Consider the following 13,944-nt stretch of genomic DNA (forward strand, 5'->3'; position numbering starts at 1 on the left):
TAATCCCAGTATAAACCAGTCTGTAACAGTTTTTATTCCCAGTATAAACCAGTCTGTAGCAGCTTTTAATCCCAGTATAAACCAATCTGTAGTAGCTTTTAATCCCAGTATAAACCAGTCTGTAGCAGCTTTTAATCCCAGTATAAACCAGTCTGTAGCAGCTTTTAATCCCAGTATAAACCAGTCTGTAGTAACTTTTAATCCGAGTATAAACCAGTGTGTAACAGTTTTTAATCCCAGTATAAACCAGTCTGTAGCAGCTTTTAATCCCAGTATAAACCAATCTGTAGTAGCTTTTAATCCCAGTATAAACCAGTCTGTAGCAGCTTTTAATCCCAGTATAAACCAGTCTGTAACAGCTTTTAATCCCAGTATAAACCAGTGTGTAGCAGCTTTTAGTCCCAGTATAAACCAGTGTGTAGCAGCTTTTAATCCCAGTATAAACCAGTCTGTAGCAGTTTTTAATCCCAGTATAAACCAGTCTGTAGCAGCTTTTAATCTCAGTATAAACCAGTCTGTAGTAGCTTTTAATCCCAGTATAAACCAGTCTGTAGCAGCTTTTAATCCCAGTATAAACCAGTCTGTAGCAGCTTTTAATACCAGTATAAACCAGTCTGTAGCAGCTTTTAGTCCCAGTATAAACCAGTGTGTAGCAGCTTTTAATCCCAGTATAAACCAGTCTGTAGAAGCTGAAAACTTTAATCCCAGTATAAACCAGTCTGTAGCAGCTTTTAATCCCAGTATAAACCAGTCTGTAATAGCTTTTAATCCCAGTATAAACCAGTCTGTAGCAGCTTTTAATCCCAGTATAAACCAGTCTGTAACAGTTTTTAATCCCAGTATAAACCAGTCTGTAACAGCTTTTAATACCAGTATAAACCAGTCTGTAGCAGCTTTTAATCCCAGTATAAACCAGACTGTAGCGGTTTTTAATCCCATTATAAACCAGTCTGTAGCAGCTCTTAATCCAGTTTAAACCAGTCTGTAGCAGCTTTTAATCCCAGTATAAACCAGTCTGTAGCAGTTTTTAATCCCAGTATAAACCAGTCTGTAGCAGCTTTTAATCCCAGTATAAATCAGTCTGTAGTAGCTTTTAAAACCAGTATAAACCAGTCTGTAGCAGCTTTTAATCCCAGTATAAACCAGTCTGTAGCAGCTTTTAATCCCAACATAAACCAGTCTGTAGCAGTTTTTAATCCCAGTATAAACCAGTCTGTAGCAGCTTTTAATCCCAGTATAAACCAGTCTGTAGCAGCTTTAAATCCCAGTATAAACCAGTCTGTAGCAGTTTTTAATCCCAGTATAAACCAGTCTGTAGCAGCTTTTAATCCCAGTATAAACCAGTCTGTAGCAGCTTTTAATCTCAGTATAAACCAGTCTGTAGCAGCTTTTAATCCCAGTATAAACCAGTCTGTAGTAACTTTTAATCCGAGTATAAACCAGTGTGTAACAGTTTTTAATCCCAGTATAAACCAGTCTGTAGCAGCTTTTAATCCCAGTATAAACCAATCTGTAGTAGCTTTTAATCCCAGTATAAACCAGTCTGTAGCAGCTTTTAATCCCAGTATAAACCAGTCTGTAACAGCTTTTAATCCCAGTATAAACCAGTGTGTAGCAGCTTTTAGTCCCAGTATAAACCAGTGTGTAGCAGCTTTTAATCCCAGTATAAACCAGTCTGTAGCAGTTTTTAATCCCAGTATAAACCAGTCTGTAGCAGCTTTTAATCCCAGTATAAACCAGACTGTAGCAGCTTTTAATCTCAGTATAAACCAGTCTGTAGTAGCTTTTAATCCCAGTATAAACCAGTCTGTAGCAGTTTTTAATCCCAGTATAAACCAGTCTGTAGCAGCTTTTAATACCAGTATAAACCAGTCTGTAGCAGCTTTTAGTCCCAGTATAAACCAGTGTGTAGCAGTTTTTATTCCCAGTATAAACCAGCGTATAGAAGCTGAAAACTTTAATCCCAGTATAAACCAGTCTGTAGCAGCTTTTAATCCGAGTATAAACCAGTCTGTAATAGCTTTTAATACCAGTATAAACCAGTCTGTAGCAGCTTTTAATCCCAGTATAAACCAGTCTGTAACAGTTTTTAATCCCAGTATAAACCAGTCTGTAACAGCTTTTAATACCAGTATAATCAAGTCTGTATTAGCTTTTAATCCCAGTATAAACCATACTGTAGCGGTTTTTAATCCCATTATAAACCAGTCTGTAGCAGCTCTTAATCCAGTTTAACCCAGTCTGTAGCAGCTTTTAATTCCAGTATAAACCAGTCTGTAGCAGTTTTTAATCCCAGTATAAACCAGTCTGTAGCAGCTTTTAATCCCAGTATAAATCAGTCTGTAGTAGCTTTTAAAACCAGTATAAACCAGTCTGTAGCAGCTTTTAATCCCAGTATAAACCAGTCTGTAGCAGCTTTTAATCCCAACATAAACCAGTCTGTAGCAGTTTTTAATCCCAGTATAAACCAGTCTGTAGCAGCTTTTAATCCCAGTATAAACCAGTCTGTAGCAGCTTTTAATCCCAGTATAAACCAGTCTGTAGCAGTTTTTAATCCCAGTATAAACCAGTCTGTAGCAGCTTTTAATCCCAGTATAAACCAGTCTGTAGCAGCTTTTAATCTCAGTATAAACCAGTCTGTAGCAGCTTTTAATCCCAGTATAAACCAGTCTGTAGCAGATTTTAATCTCAGTATAAACCAGTCTGTAGCAGTTTTTAATCCCAGTATAAACCAGTCTGTAACAGCTTTTAATCCCAGTATAAACCAGTCTGTAGCAGCTTTTAATCCCAGTATAAACCAGTCTGTAGCAGCTTTTAATCCCAGTATAAACCAGTCTGTAGCAGCTTTTAATCCCAGTATAAACCAGTCTGTAACCGCTTTTAATCCCAGTATAAACCAGTCTGTAGCAGTTTTTAATCCCAGTATAAACCAGTCTGTAGCAGCTTTTAATCTCAGTTTAAACCAGTCTGTAGCAGCTTTTAAATTCCAGTATAAACCAGTCTGTAGCAGCTATTAATCCCAGTATAAAGCAGTCTGTAGCAGCTTTTAATCCCAGTATAAACCAGTGTATAGAAGCTGAAAACTTTAATCCCAGTATAAACCAGTTTGTAGCAGCTTTAAATCCCAGTATAAACTAGTCTGTAACATATTTTAATCCCAGTATAAACCAGTCTGTAACAGCTTTTAATCCCAGTATAAACCAGTCTGTAACAGCTTTTAATCCCAGTAACAACCAGTGTGTAACAGCTTTTAATCCCAGTATAAACCAGTCTGGTTCCAAGACCCAGGTCCTGTTTGCAAATGAGAACTGGTTCTCAAACATTTTTTACCTGGTTAAATAAAAAAATAAAACACAGACATAGAACTTTCTGCTTAAACTTGACTCTCCATCACAGTTTACTACACACTACCATTCCTGTTGGTGGAGGAAAGAGACCTCGGGGAGATCTGGAGGAGTTTTAAGGATTAAATCATTTCTGACCTCAGTTACTATTAGGAAATCTGACATTGCTGCCAGATACATGGACAAGCTTAGAGTCTTCGTGAGGACGAGCAGAGACATCAGGAATGAAGTATTTTGTCCATGACTGAGACACGGCTGCAAGAGCAAACCGGACTCCACACACTCACACACTCACACACACACACACACACACACACACACACACACACACACACACACACACTCAGACCTCCTGCCTTGCATCAGGATGAACTTCATGCAGCCTGTAAATATTACTCAGTGGGTAGCTCCTTGCATGGCAGCTTCCACCATCAGTGTGTGAATGTGTGTGTGAATGGGTGAATGTGACATACATGCTATATAAGTACAGACCATTTACCAGTCTGTTATATTTCTATTTTCTTATTTATTTAAGCTGAGAGACTCCTCAAAATTTTGTCATGTTATACATAATGACAATAAAGATGTTGAATCTTGAATCCCGTGTGAAGATGAGGCTCTGTTGCGGATGGTGAACCGCTTTGAGCTTCTGTATTACCAACTAACAGAGTTAAACCTGGTCACGTGTACTGTATCTCTGTATCTGTGGTGACCTCTGCAGCCACACCTCCACCTCTGCTACACCTTCACCGTGACAACAGCGTGTCAGCTGACTCACCAGAGGAAATATTTTATAGAAATCCAAGAGATGTAAACAGCTGCTCTCCTGAAAGAAAGACTACAGTCTGGTTCTCCTCATTGTTCATTGTTTATCACTTGTGACCAAAATTACTTCAAGGAGGTCTCCGGAAGCTGTGAAGGGCTGCTCTGAGGCACCAGGCAGGTCTCTACACTCCTTTTCAGAGGAAAAACCACTTCAAACTAACCCACCCAACAGTGGCTAATCCTCAAAGCTGGAATAAAAACAAATAGATATTTCCACAGAGTCCAGCTGTGGGGGCTGATGTTCAGAAACACCTAACAGGTGTAATGAAACACTCATGTATCTGTTGCTCATGAAAAATCAAACAGGGGTAAAGTTAAAGAAAGAACAAAGCAGATCTTACAAGTTTATAAATAGCTTTATTTTCCAGATCATGCAAATCCATACATAACTCATTGATTCATTTCTTCTTTTACATGTTTCTTTGTCAGACGTAGCGACAGCCTATTCAAGTCTACATGATGCACTATACGGTGTGGCCCCCCTTCATAGTAAATATGGAAAAAAAAGCATTTTGACATGATCGATACCACTTATTGACAGCATTAGTGGTACTTGAATAGTTAAAAAAGAGGCATAACATCCATCTGGTATGAGCACGCTACACCCATATATGAAGCCGCCATACGGTCGCCCCAGCAAGCTCAGCGGTACCAGGATGCGTCTCCTTTATTTCCCCAAAAGCAACTGAACCCGTGTGAAAACAGGCTAAAAGCAAAACCAGGAAAGAAACACTGAGGCTGAAGTTGCTTCACTAAAAACCTGCTTCCCGGACCAGAGGGGTCCATCCACATTAAAGCCTTCAGTCTGCAGCTTCCCCGTTCTGACTGGAAACCTTTATATCTGCAGAGAAAAACACTTTCAGCTATTTAAAAGTACGTAAGAGCTAAAACAGAAAAGAGGCTGGTCATGTTCTGTAAACAAGCAAATATACCCCTCCCCCCATCTCTGTACATATGTATATACTGTACTTGAAGATGGTGATTATCTAATTTAATATTTTAACTTTTATTTATAGGTTTATTTTATACCATTTTTAAGACTATAAAATGAATAAATACTAACTGAATAAGTTCTTGTGTGTCTCTACAGGTGAAGTCGGTTGTATTAGTCCTGCCTTTTTTGCAGCTTCCTTTGCTCAGTCAAACACACACAAGCGCCATTTGCTTGGACTTATAACTGATCGTGAAATTAAACTTTTATTTCCATAAAACAAAAAAAGTTAGATACTGCTTTCTTTCTTTCTCTCAAAGGGATGCAGTTGTGATAAAATATGACTAAAGTTACCGTGAAGTCCACAAACACCTAAATACAGTATTACAGAAATCTAAATAACCTTAAATGATCCTATTAAACATTAAATGCATTTTATGGATGGCATAGATTTAGTGCCATTAGACCTCCATAACTAACATGCAATGGCTTTTTTTCTTTGAGGGATTCTTCCCTCATCTGTGTCTATACAAAAAGAGAACTTTGTGTTATTGCATAAGATCATCACCTGGAAAACAAACACACAAAAACACGCAATGGGATCCTCCACATATCGAGTCAATATTCACCTGGTCTGGGACGTCAAACACTTCCAATCATTGAGGACGTCCCAGTCCACCCTGTTAACTGCTGCTGGTTTCCATTAGTCTAACAGAATATAAGAACTGAGCATGCAAAGCCTGACTGCTCTTCATCTCTTAATGTTTACTCTTGCAGACTTTAAACACGTGTACCAAAGCAAAGCTAGCAGAAACCCGGCTTTCCATGTGTTGATGTATCACATATACTTTAAATGGCATTAAAATTCTTCCTCACACTCATGGCTAAATATGAGCTAGAACAGCTGACTGGTCCATCCAGCTCAGGCTCTGCAACCCTTCAGCCCTCCCTCACCAGCACTGAGGAAAATCACTGACAACGATGCTGGCGTACCCATACCATTAATCTGTATTGACAAATTAGCAAACAACAACAAATGTAACATGGAAATACATTTCCAGATGTTAGAAATTAGCTGAGAAACACCAAACTGGAGCTGACGACGACGTGGACGTCTGAGCAGGGCAGACTTAAAGAAGTGGATCACCTCCCGAAACTCAACTCCTGCTGCAGGTTTTGTGGCAACATAACAAGGTGCAGAAACCTTGTTATTAAAAGCTCAGAGCATCTTGTTTTGGGCTAAAGAAACAAATATGAAATAGTCTCTGCTAAGACTGCCGTGGACATGAGCTTTTTACATTCAGAGGTCAGTGAACCCCTGACCTAGCTAAAGATCGGACAGGAGGGACTTTTATATGAGAGAGTTTAAAATACTAAAGATTTATCATGATAAATATTTATCATGTCCCAGCCTGGAGGAGCAGAGCTAGGCTGTAGCAGGTGAGGTACATTTAAATCATCCTGGACTGAAGCGCTAACAGAGATGGACCTGAACACAGTGACCGTGATGCCACCAGCTGGTCCAGGTTTACGTTGTTTGGACTGCAGTCGGAGGATGCTGGGTGGTTTATCTAAAGCCTGGTATTTCTGCTCTTGTCTGGACCCAAACATGCTGCATTCCCAGTAACATTCTTAACCGGACATCTGAAGATGTCCTCTTGCAGCTTCCATAGCTCACCCTTGGTTTAGTAAGGCACTGTATCCTCCCACAGCCGCTCCTACACCCCTACTCATTGCTCCAGTTGGACTCATTAAGAAGTTTTTGGCTCACTAAGTAGCCTGCAGCCACCACTACTGAATACCTTTGTATTGCCTTTCAGAACCATTATTTCATTAACAAATGTTAATGTGCTATGAACCCTGATCTGGATGGTTGCCAGGCCACTGATGCTAAGGGCTGGATGTGCCCAGGATCAGCTTCACATCCATCTAATGAACTTGAATGTTGAACATTTATGGTTTTAGGGGACATGTCTGTGTTGTGTAGGTAGGTACTAGGCTTCTGGTTCCAGGACGCTCAGCTCTGCAGGAGCAAACCTCACCTGGTGATCATGTTGCTAACAATGAGAACTGATAGTTAAAGAGCCCTTCACAAGAACAGAGAGTGGAAACCATGTTAACGTCTGTAAACTCTGGTCTGATCCAGTACAGCAGCTTCTTATTTCTAGAATAATCTGCTGTTTTTGACAACAGGTCATGCAGGAGTCATCCCACTTCATCCTCTTCTGCTCCTCAGATCCGATTTCTTTTGGAGCTGCTGTGATTGATCTTTTTAATCGCTGATCTTCTCGGACTTGGTGACTGAAAGCTGAAGCATACTCTTCATCTCCTCCTCCTGCACCTCTGTCGGTGCAGGAGGAGGACAACAAAGTCCTGAACTTTGTTCTACGTGATCCTCTTTGTGTATCCACCGTGAAAACCTTTCAGGAGGAATCTTTGTGTCTTCCCTTGCATGTTTTTACGCTCCTCTGCTTCCTTTGTAGTGTTTGCATGTCACTGTGTATGTAGACTAAAGTGAAACCAGGAGGTCTGAGTCAAAGTTAACATGCCACAGGTTACATATGGTACAGCATATAATCAGACATTTACTATGTACAAAGTCTTAGAAGCATTCCATACAAAGTGTGCTGGAGGTTGAGGCGGAGCTGGAGAGTCCTCAGTCTGGATGAGGATGCTCTGATTGATGCCTGAGGACTAGGATGGACATGTGGATCCTCCTGCCGGAGTTTGAGATCGTGGCTGCTCCTCAGACATCTGTAAGAAAGGTTTGAGGACCAAGTAGAGGGCAGACAGCAGCAGAGGTTAATGGGGAGGTTACAGTCTTAAAGGGAAGTGTCTTCAGAACAGCTCAGTTAAGCTGATCCTCATATTGTTTCCGGAAACAGTCACCAGCAGGGAAAAACTCCCAGCAACGCTCCTGGTACATCTTCCAAACATAAGACTCCTGAAAGAGAGAGCGATGGAGGAGGAAGTGAGAATTAACTCTTTGTTTATTATATTTTCAATATTGAGTGAAGGCAGCATGAACTGGTTCATGGAAACTCTGCTGTTTTATGAGAAAAGGCCTGAAGCTGAATTTAATGCACCGAAGACCGAGACACAGATTTTGTCTATAAAAGGATCTTGTTCTCTAACACCAAAAAAGTTAGGATGTTGTGCAAAATGTAAATAAAAACAGAATCTCATCAACATCTTTTATTCCCAGTAGAAGATAAAAACACGTCAGATGATGAAACAGAAACGTTTCACCATGTGATGAAAATATGAGCTGATAGTGAATCTGATGGAAAAAGTTGGAACAGGAGCAACAAAAGGCTGGAAAAGTACCTGGTACAAACCAGAAACACCTGGAGGAGCATTAACAACTAACCAGGTTACCTGGTAACAGGTCAGTAACATGACTGGGTATAAAAGGAGCATTTCAGAGAGGCAGAGTCTCTCAGATGGAAAGATGGACAGAGGTTCACCAATCTGAGACAAACCAGGTTGTAAACATCTGGAACTACAGACGCCACCAGTCAGCTAAAATGTCTCAGTTTCATCATGTTTTATCTTCTACTGGGAATAAAAATATGGATGGAGGGATTTATAAATCACTGCGTTCTAATTTGATTTTACATTTTGCTCAGTGTCCCAACTCTTTTGGAATTGGAGTTGTAGAAAAATACTAAACATTGATGAGATTTTAATGATGCAAACAATAAAAAGTTATAAGTTGAGCTGTACAAACCTCAGACCATCACAGCAGCAAAGAAAATATAAAATACTGAGACTTTGGGGAAATGAGCTGGGTTACCTGGCCAGTGTGCTCCGTTTCATCTTTGTTAATGAGATACATCAAAAAGAATCTGTAAAACACACACACACACACACACACACACACACACACACACACACACACACACACACACACAAACACACACACACACACATTCACTATAAAAACACTGGCAGTGAAAAATAACTCTGGCTATAACCAACCATAACGGACAATTTTATCAAAGTAAGATTACTGAACATTTGGAACGAAAGTAACTTTGTCCCAGTTTGAAAACTGAAAGCTGTAAAACTTTGTTTAAATAAAAAACAAATACATGACAACTTTTACAACAAGCTCTTAGACAAAAGTTCATTAACAAATCAGTGAAGAGGTTGTGTGTGCAAACAACAGAAACTCCTAAAAAAGCAACATTTTCTGGAAAACAACTACAATCTTTAAGAGAAACATAGAGTGTCTATAGGAAGTCGTTTTCAGGCTCTTCACTGGTCAGCTAGAAGTTGAAGTCGGCGGTCCTCGAGGGCCGCTGTCCTGCAGGGTTTTGTTGTTTCCCTGCTCCAACACACCTGACACATGAGTGGATCATTGTGAAGAAAGTGACGAGAAACTGTTTGATCCATTTGATCTGAATCAGGTGTGTTGGAGCAGGAAACAGCTAAAACCTGCAGAGCATGGGCCCTCGAGGACCGGAGTTTGACCCCCTGATCTAGTGGTTCTTCAAACATGATGGATATTTGTACCACGTGGGTTTGGGAACATCCTGGAAAACCATTTTACCTTAAATCCAGTAAGCTGCTTCGTTAAGGAACATGCCCAGAAAACGTCAAAACAAGAAGAGGCATTAATCAAGCCAAGCGATTCTCAGGTTGAAAGAAAACAAGTGGCTCCGGGTTCTAAGACCAGACCTCATCCTGCACCGGAGCGGGTCACGTGCTTGTGTTCTTCAATGGTGGAATTAAAGGAAGAGTGAAGCTGTCACCATGTTTAACTGTCTCATGCTGGCCTTACACCAAGTGATTTCCACAGTCCCAGCCTAAAAACTGAAAGTCTTTTGTAAATCTCAGGAGTTTAACTGGAGTCACAGCGCACCCGTTAAGTTTAAACGGGAAGTCTGCGCAGTCTGTTTCTAGTCTTGTTGCAAGTCGCAGTCATGTAACACCATCAACAACCGGTAGATGAGCTCTGACAAAAGCAGAAACAGGAAACCTGACAGAACGAGACACGAACTGGTGACGAAGCGTCGTAGGTGGACCGTCGCCAACGGTGGAGCTGTGGCAGATATCAGATCAACTGTCCAACATATCACAAAAACCTAGGTGTAGTCTTGTAAATGGTGACCCTGGAAGATTGAGTCTTTGTAAAACCTGTGTGAGACTAAAATCACTCGTCTTTAGATGTGAGCATTGCTTGCATCAGCTTCTCTATTTGTTGAGAATATCAGTGCAGGTGTTGAGTTCACAATGTTCAGAAGTTCTGTTCAGCGTCAGAAATGTTTCCCACCTCCCTGGAGTTTGTTTTCTAGAAGCTTCCCTGCACCTCAGGACTCCTAATGAACCTGCCTGAATGGATGAAAGAATCTACTCTCTTGCATTCTTGTTTGTTGCATGTGACATTCTTACAAATTCAGCCTTAGTTTAAAAACCAACATAAAGAGAAGGACAGTTGCACTTAAACGTATTTATCTTTACAGGACGTGAATCCAGGTCCCTCTCAACCTGACCGACCCACGTTGTAGCAACACAAACTCCAGATGTACTCACAGGTAGTTGGCCAAGTTGTGCTCCTGCAGAGTGTGCGTTTCAAAGCCGTGTGGTACCGTGTCAAAGTAGTCATTACCGATTCCACAGATAAAACATTTGGTCTGCAGAAGGAAGAGGACGACTCATTAGACGGGACCTGAACCCGACATGTTTCTGTCAGCTGAGTCTGTTTTTACCTCCATGTCTTCTTTCACTTGTTCCTGTTGGTCTCTCAGCTCCCCAAAAGCATCAATGATCAGCCCTGAAATTTCACAGAAAACATTTTATTCTACACGATTTCCTCCGGGATTAATAAAGTATTCTGATTCTGATTCACACAGTGGAAGCAGGTTGTTTTATCAACACCAACATTAACATTTTTGTCTTTAATGGTCTCAGCATTAACATCATGATCACAATTGGTCCATTTTTATTATAGAAATAAAAGTTTTTGTCCTTTTAATTGATGGAAACTCTAGCTTCTTATTGTTGTTAAATAACCTGAACTCTTCCTTCAACTCGTGTGTCCTCCTCACATTTACTCACTATGGACACCTTCATGGCCAAAAATGTTCACGCACAAAAAAACTGCTATGAAATCATTAAACGTTTTATTTTTTTCTACTTTTTTAAATGACTTAAATTGCTCCAAATATGCTCAGAACTACCAAACATTAAATCTTTTTAGAATTTTAAGCATTTAAATTCCAGTTTGATTATTTGAATTGCTCCATTATTTTTTGCAAAATTTGTATTTAATATTTTTCATATTTTTTATTTTTTATGTGATAAAAAAAACTACAGCACTGGATGGGTTTTTGGTGATAATTAGAGTCTTGTGTCAGAGAAAAGCAGTAAAATTTATTTGATATCATTAATATTTTTCTGTAGTAGCAGAAACTCCATCTGCTGACCTTCGTAGCCAAAAATGTCCCATCGACTTTCATTAAAACTACATCATTTAATCTCATGGCCCTGCGATGGACTGGTGACCTGTCCAGGTGTACCTGCCTCTCACCTGTTAATGCCGGGATCGACTCCAGCTCACCCCGACCCAAAATGGATAAAGGGGTACAGAGAATGAATGAATAGTTCATTTACCATTTTTAAATTGAATCTTGATTCCACCCAACTCAGGACACCCGATAACACGGATAAAATTTATATTCTGGAAAACCAGACTACTGAGTCATGGTTGAACTTATCTGGGGGCTTACCCTGAATAATGGCCAGCAGGATGACAATGACAAAGAAGAAGAATGTGATGTCAAAGATGATGCGGTAGATCTCGTACTCATCACCCGCTGGGTCTTCGATCTGGTCTCCGATCCCTCCACCTGCCCGCACGCCCACATACATGTGGAACATGTAGCACTGTGAAGGACAGAGGAGGAGGAGTTCAGCAGGAACGTGGCGGGAAAACTCTGCAGCTCCAGCGTGTTTGTACAGAAAAAACTCTGTGATTGGCTAGATCAGAAGCAGAAACTTAAATATCAGATTTACTGCAGCCTCTTCGTCACAAATCTCATTGTTTCTGCCTGATGTCTGAAATGACATCCCCATCACCATGGTCTCTACAGAAAGCTGAAACATGTGAGACAGAAGTGTCCGGCTCAAGATGTGCGTTATTCCTGGTGTCTGCAAACACCTTCTGGACTGCAGGTTCTCAGGCTGTCAGCAGTCGGTGATGATGAGGATCAATTCTGCCGTAACCTCTGAAAGCGGATGAGGTTAACCTTCTTCTGTCTACAGAGTTACGATGATGTGCTCATTTGATACTGTGTGGACAGTGTAAGTGTGTATTCCTGTTTGTATCGTGTAAGCTTTCTGAAACTGCTGGTCCCAACCCCCACGGGATAATGTCAAGGGAGCAGATCATTGTAAAACAAAACAATATTCATTTTTTAAAATAAATTTAAGATTTCTTTCAGAGCTGTCAGAAAATAACGTTTTAATGCAGCGACATTATTCTGTGGAATCAGCGTGTTCATTTTTTAACTGCTGTAAGTCATAAGCATCAGTTCAAATCCAAACATGGTCTCATCTCTGCAACAGAAGCTGATTTTGTGGATGTAGGTGCTTTATCACAGCAGGGAATCAAGTCCAGTAAAAACCACATTATCCTTCTTATGGCTGAAGATTCTAGCAGGTTTCCAGCCTCTCATGGACAACCTGTCTGACATCACACCGTGAACCGCTCGTCTCCTCTGACGCTCTGGTCCACACTCCGACCAGTTGGTGGCGGTAATGGGCCAAATCACTTCTTATTATTAGAAGAGGTCGTTGCATACATAGACATTTATACACAGACGCCTCATAGACTGACGCTGCCTATTGGAGCTGACGATCAACGCGGCTGCCATCTTGGATGGGTGTCTCATGCACCTCCAATACATTTATTTCTAAGGAGTATGCCCAACTACAATCACCATAACGCCACGACTTTTTACCGCGGTTTGCTTTCTTACAAACAGCAGAGATGTAGTTATGATGCAGGTCACATTAAAAATTCCTGCTTTCAGGCTTTTTTATGTTCTTTAACAAAGACCAGGTAAATTATTAATAAACGTATAAATCAGTCAATCAAACTTTATTTATAAAAGAATTGACACTTTAATAAACAAGTTTGATCATTTGAATTTCCTTTGTCACACACACACACACACACACACACACACACACACACACACACACACACACACACACACACACACACACACACACACACACACACACTGTTTTCCACAGCTTCTTGTGTGTGCTGGCACTCTGTAACTCCAGGGAAGTTAATTTTGCAGTGTTGTGCAGCCTTACATTAAGAAATACAGAGACAACAAAGGACAAAAGCATGAAATGGTGGTTCTCCAAACTGGGTTTCAGCGATGTGGGACCATCAGCCCACCACTGTTTTTCAGCTGACGCAGGAAGCTCTGGTCGAGGGATGAGGGTGCAGCAGCTGTGACGAGGCTTGCACGGCACACCTCACAGGACAGCTTTTAGTACATTTTTGACAACAAACAAAAAATGTCCTGAAACTGCCCTGCAGTGGGATTGTTATTCCAGCCTCCTAAATAATTAAATAATAATAGTAATAATAATAATCAAAAACAAACATTAACACACTTAGAGAGCTGTTTGGTGGGGACAGTGAGAGTCTTAAAATATATATCTTTTGAGGGTAAGTAAGGAAACTTTACATTATTATTTTTATTATTATTATTATTATTATTATATTATATTATATTATATTATATTATATTATATTATATTATATTATATTATATTATATTATATTATATTATCAGCTTTTAATATTGTGCTGTTATT

The 13,944-nt window shown here is 40.2% G+C and overlaps 1 protein-coding gene across 1 annotated transcript in view; it reads right to left on the reverse strand.

Annotated features, from left to right (window-relative positions):
- Window positions 1-4,991: 4,991 nt before the first annotated feature.
- Window positions 4,992-13,944, reverse strand: part of ryr2a (ryanodine receptor 2a (cardiac)) — a 392,644-nt gene continuing 383,691 nt past the window's right edge. Inside the window, exons 111-115 of the mRNA XM_041973182.1 lie at window positions 11,835-11,991; window positions 10,815-10,879; window positions 10,639-10,739; window positions 8,897-8,948; window positions 4,992-8,044 (exon numbers count right to left, since the gene is read on the reverse strand). Coding sequence (XP_041829116.1) covers window positions 7,949-8,044; window positions 8,897-8,948; window positions 10,639-10,739; window positions 10,815-10,879; window positions 11,835-11,991 — 471 coding nt within the window. The 3' untranslated portion in view covers window positions 4,992-7,948. The remainder of the gene's footprint in view (window positions 8,045-8,896; window positions 8,949-10,638; window positions 10,740-10,814; window positions 10,880-11,834; window positions 11,992-13,944) is intronic.

The sequence above is a fragment of the Melanotaenia boesemani genome, chromosome 21 (assembly GCF_017639745.1).
Source record: "Melanotaenia boesemani isolate fMelBoe1 chromosome 21, fMelBoe1.pri, whole genome shotgun sequence".
In the NCBI taxonomy this organism is placed as follows: Eukaryota; Metazoa; Chordata; class Actinopteri; order Atheriniformes; family Melanotaeniidae; genus Melanotaenia; species Melanotaenia boesemani.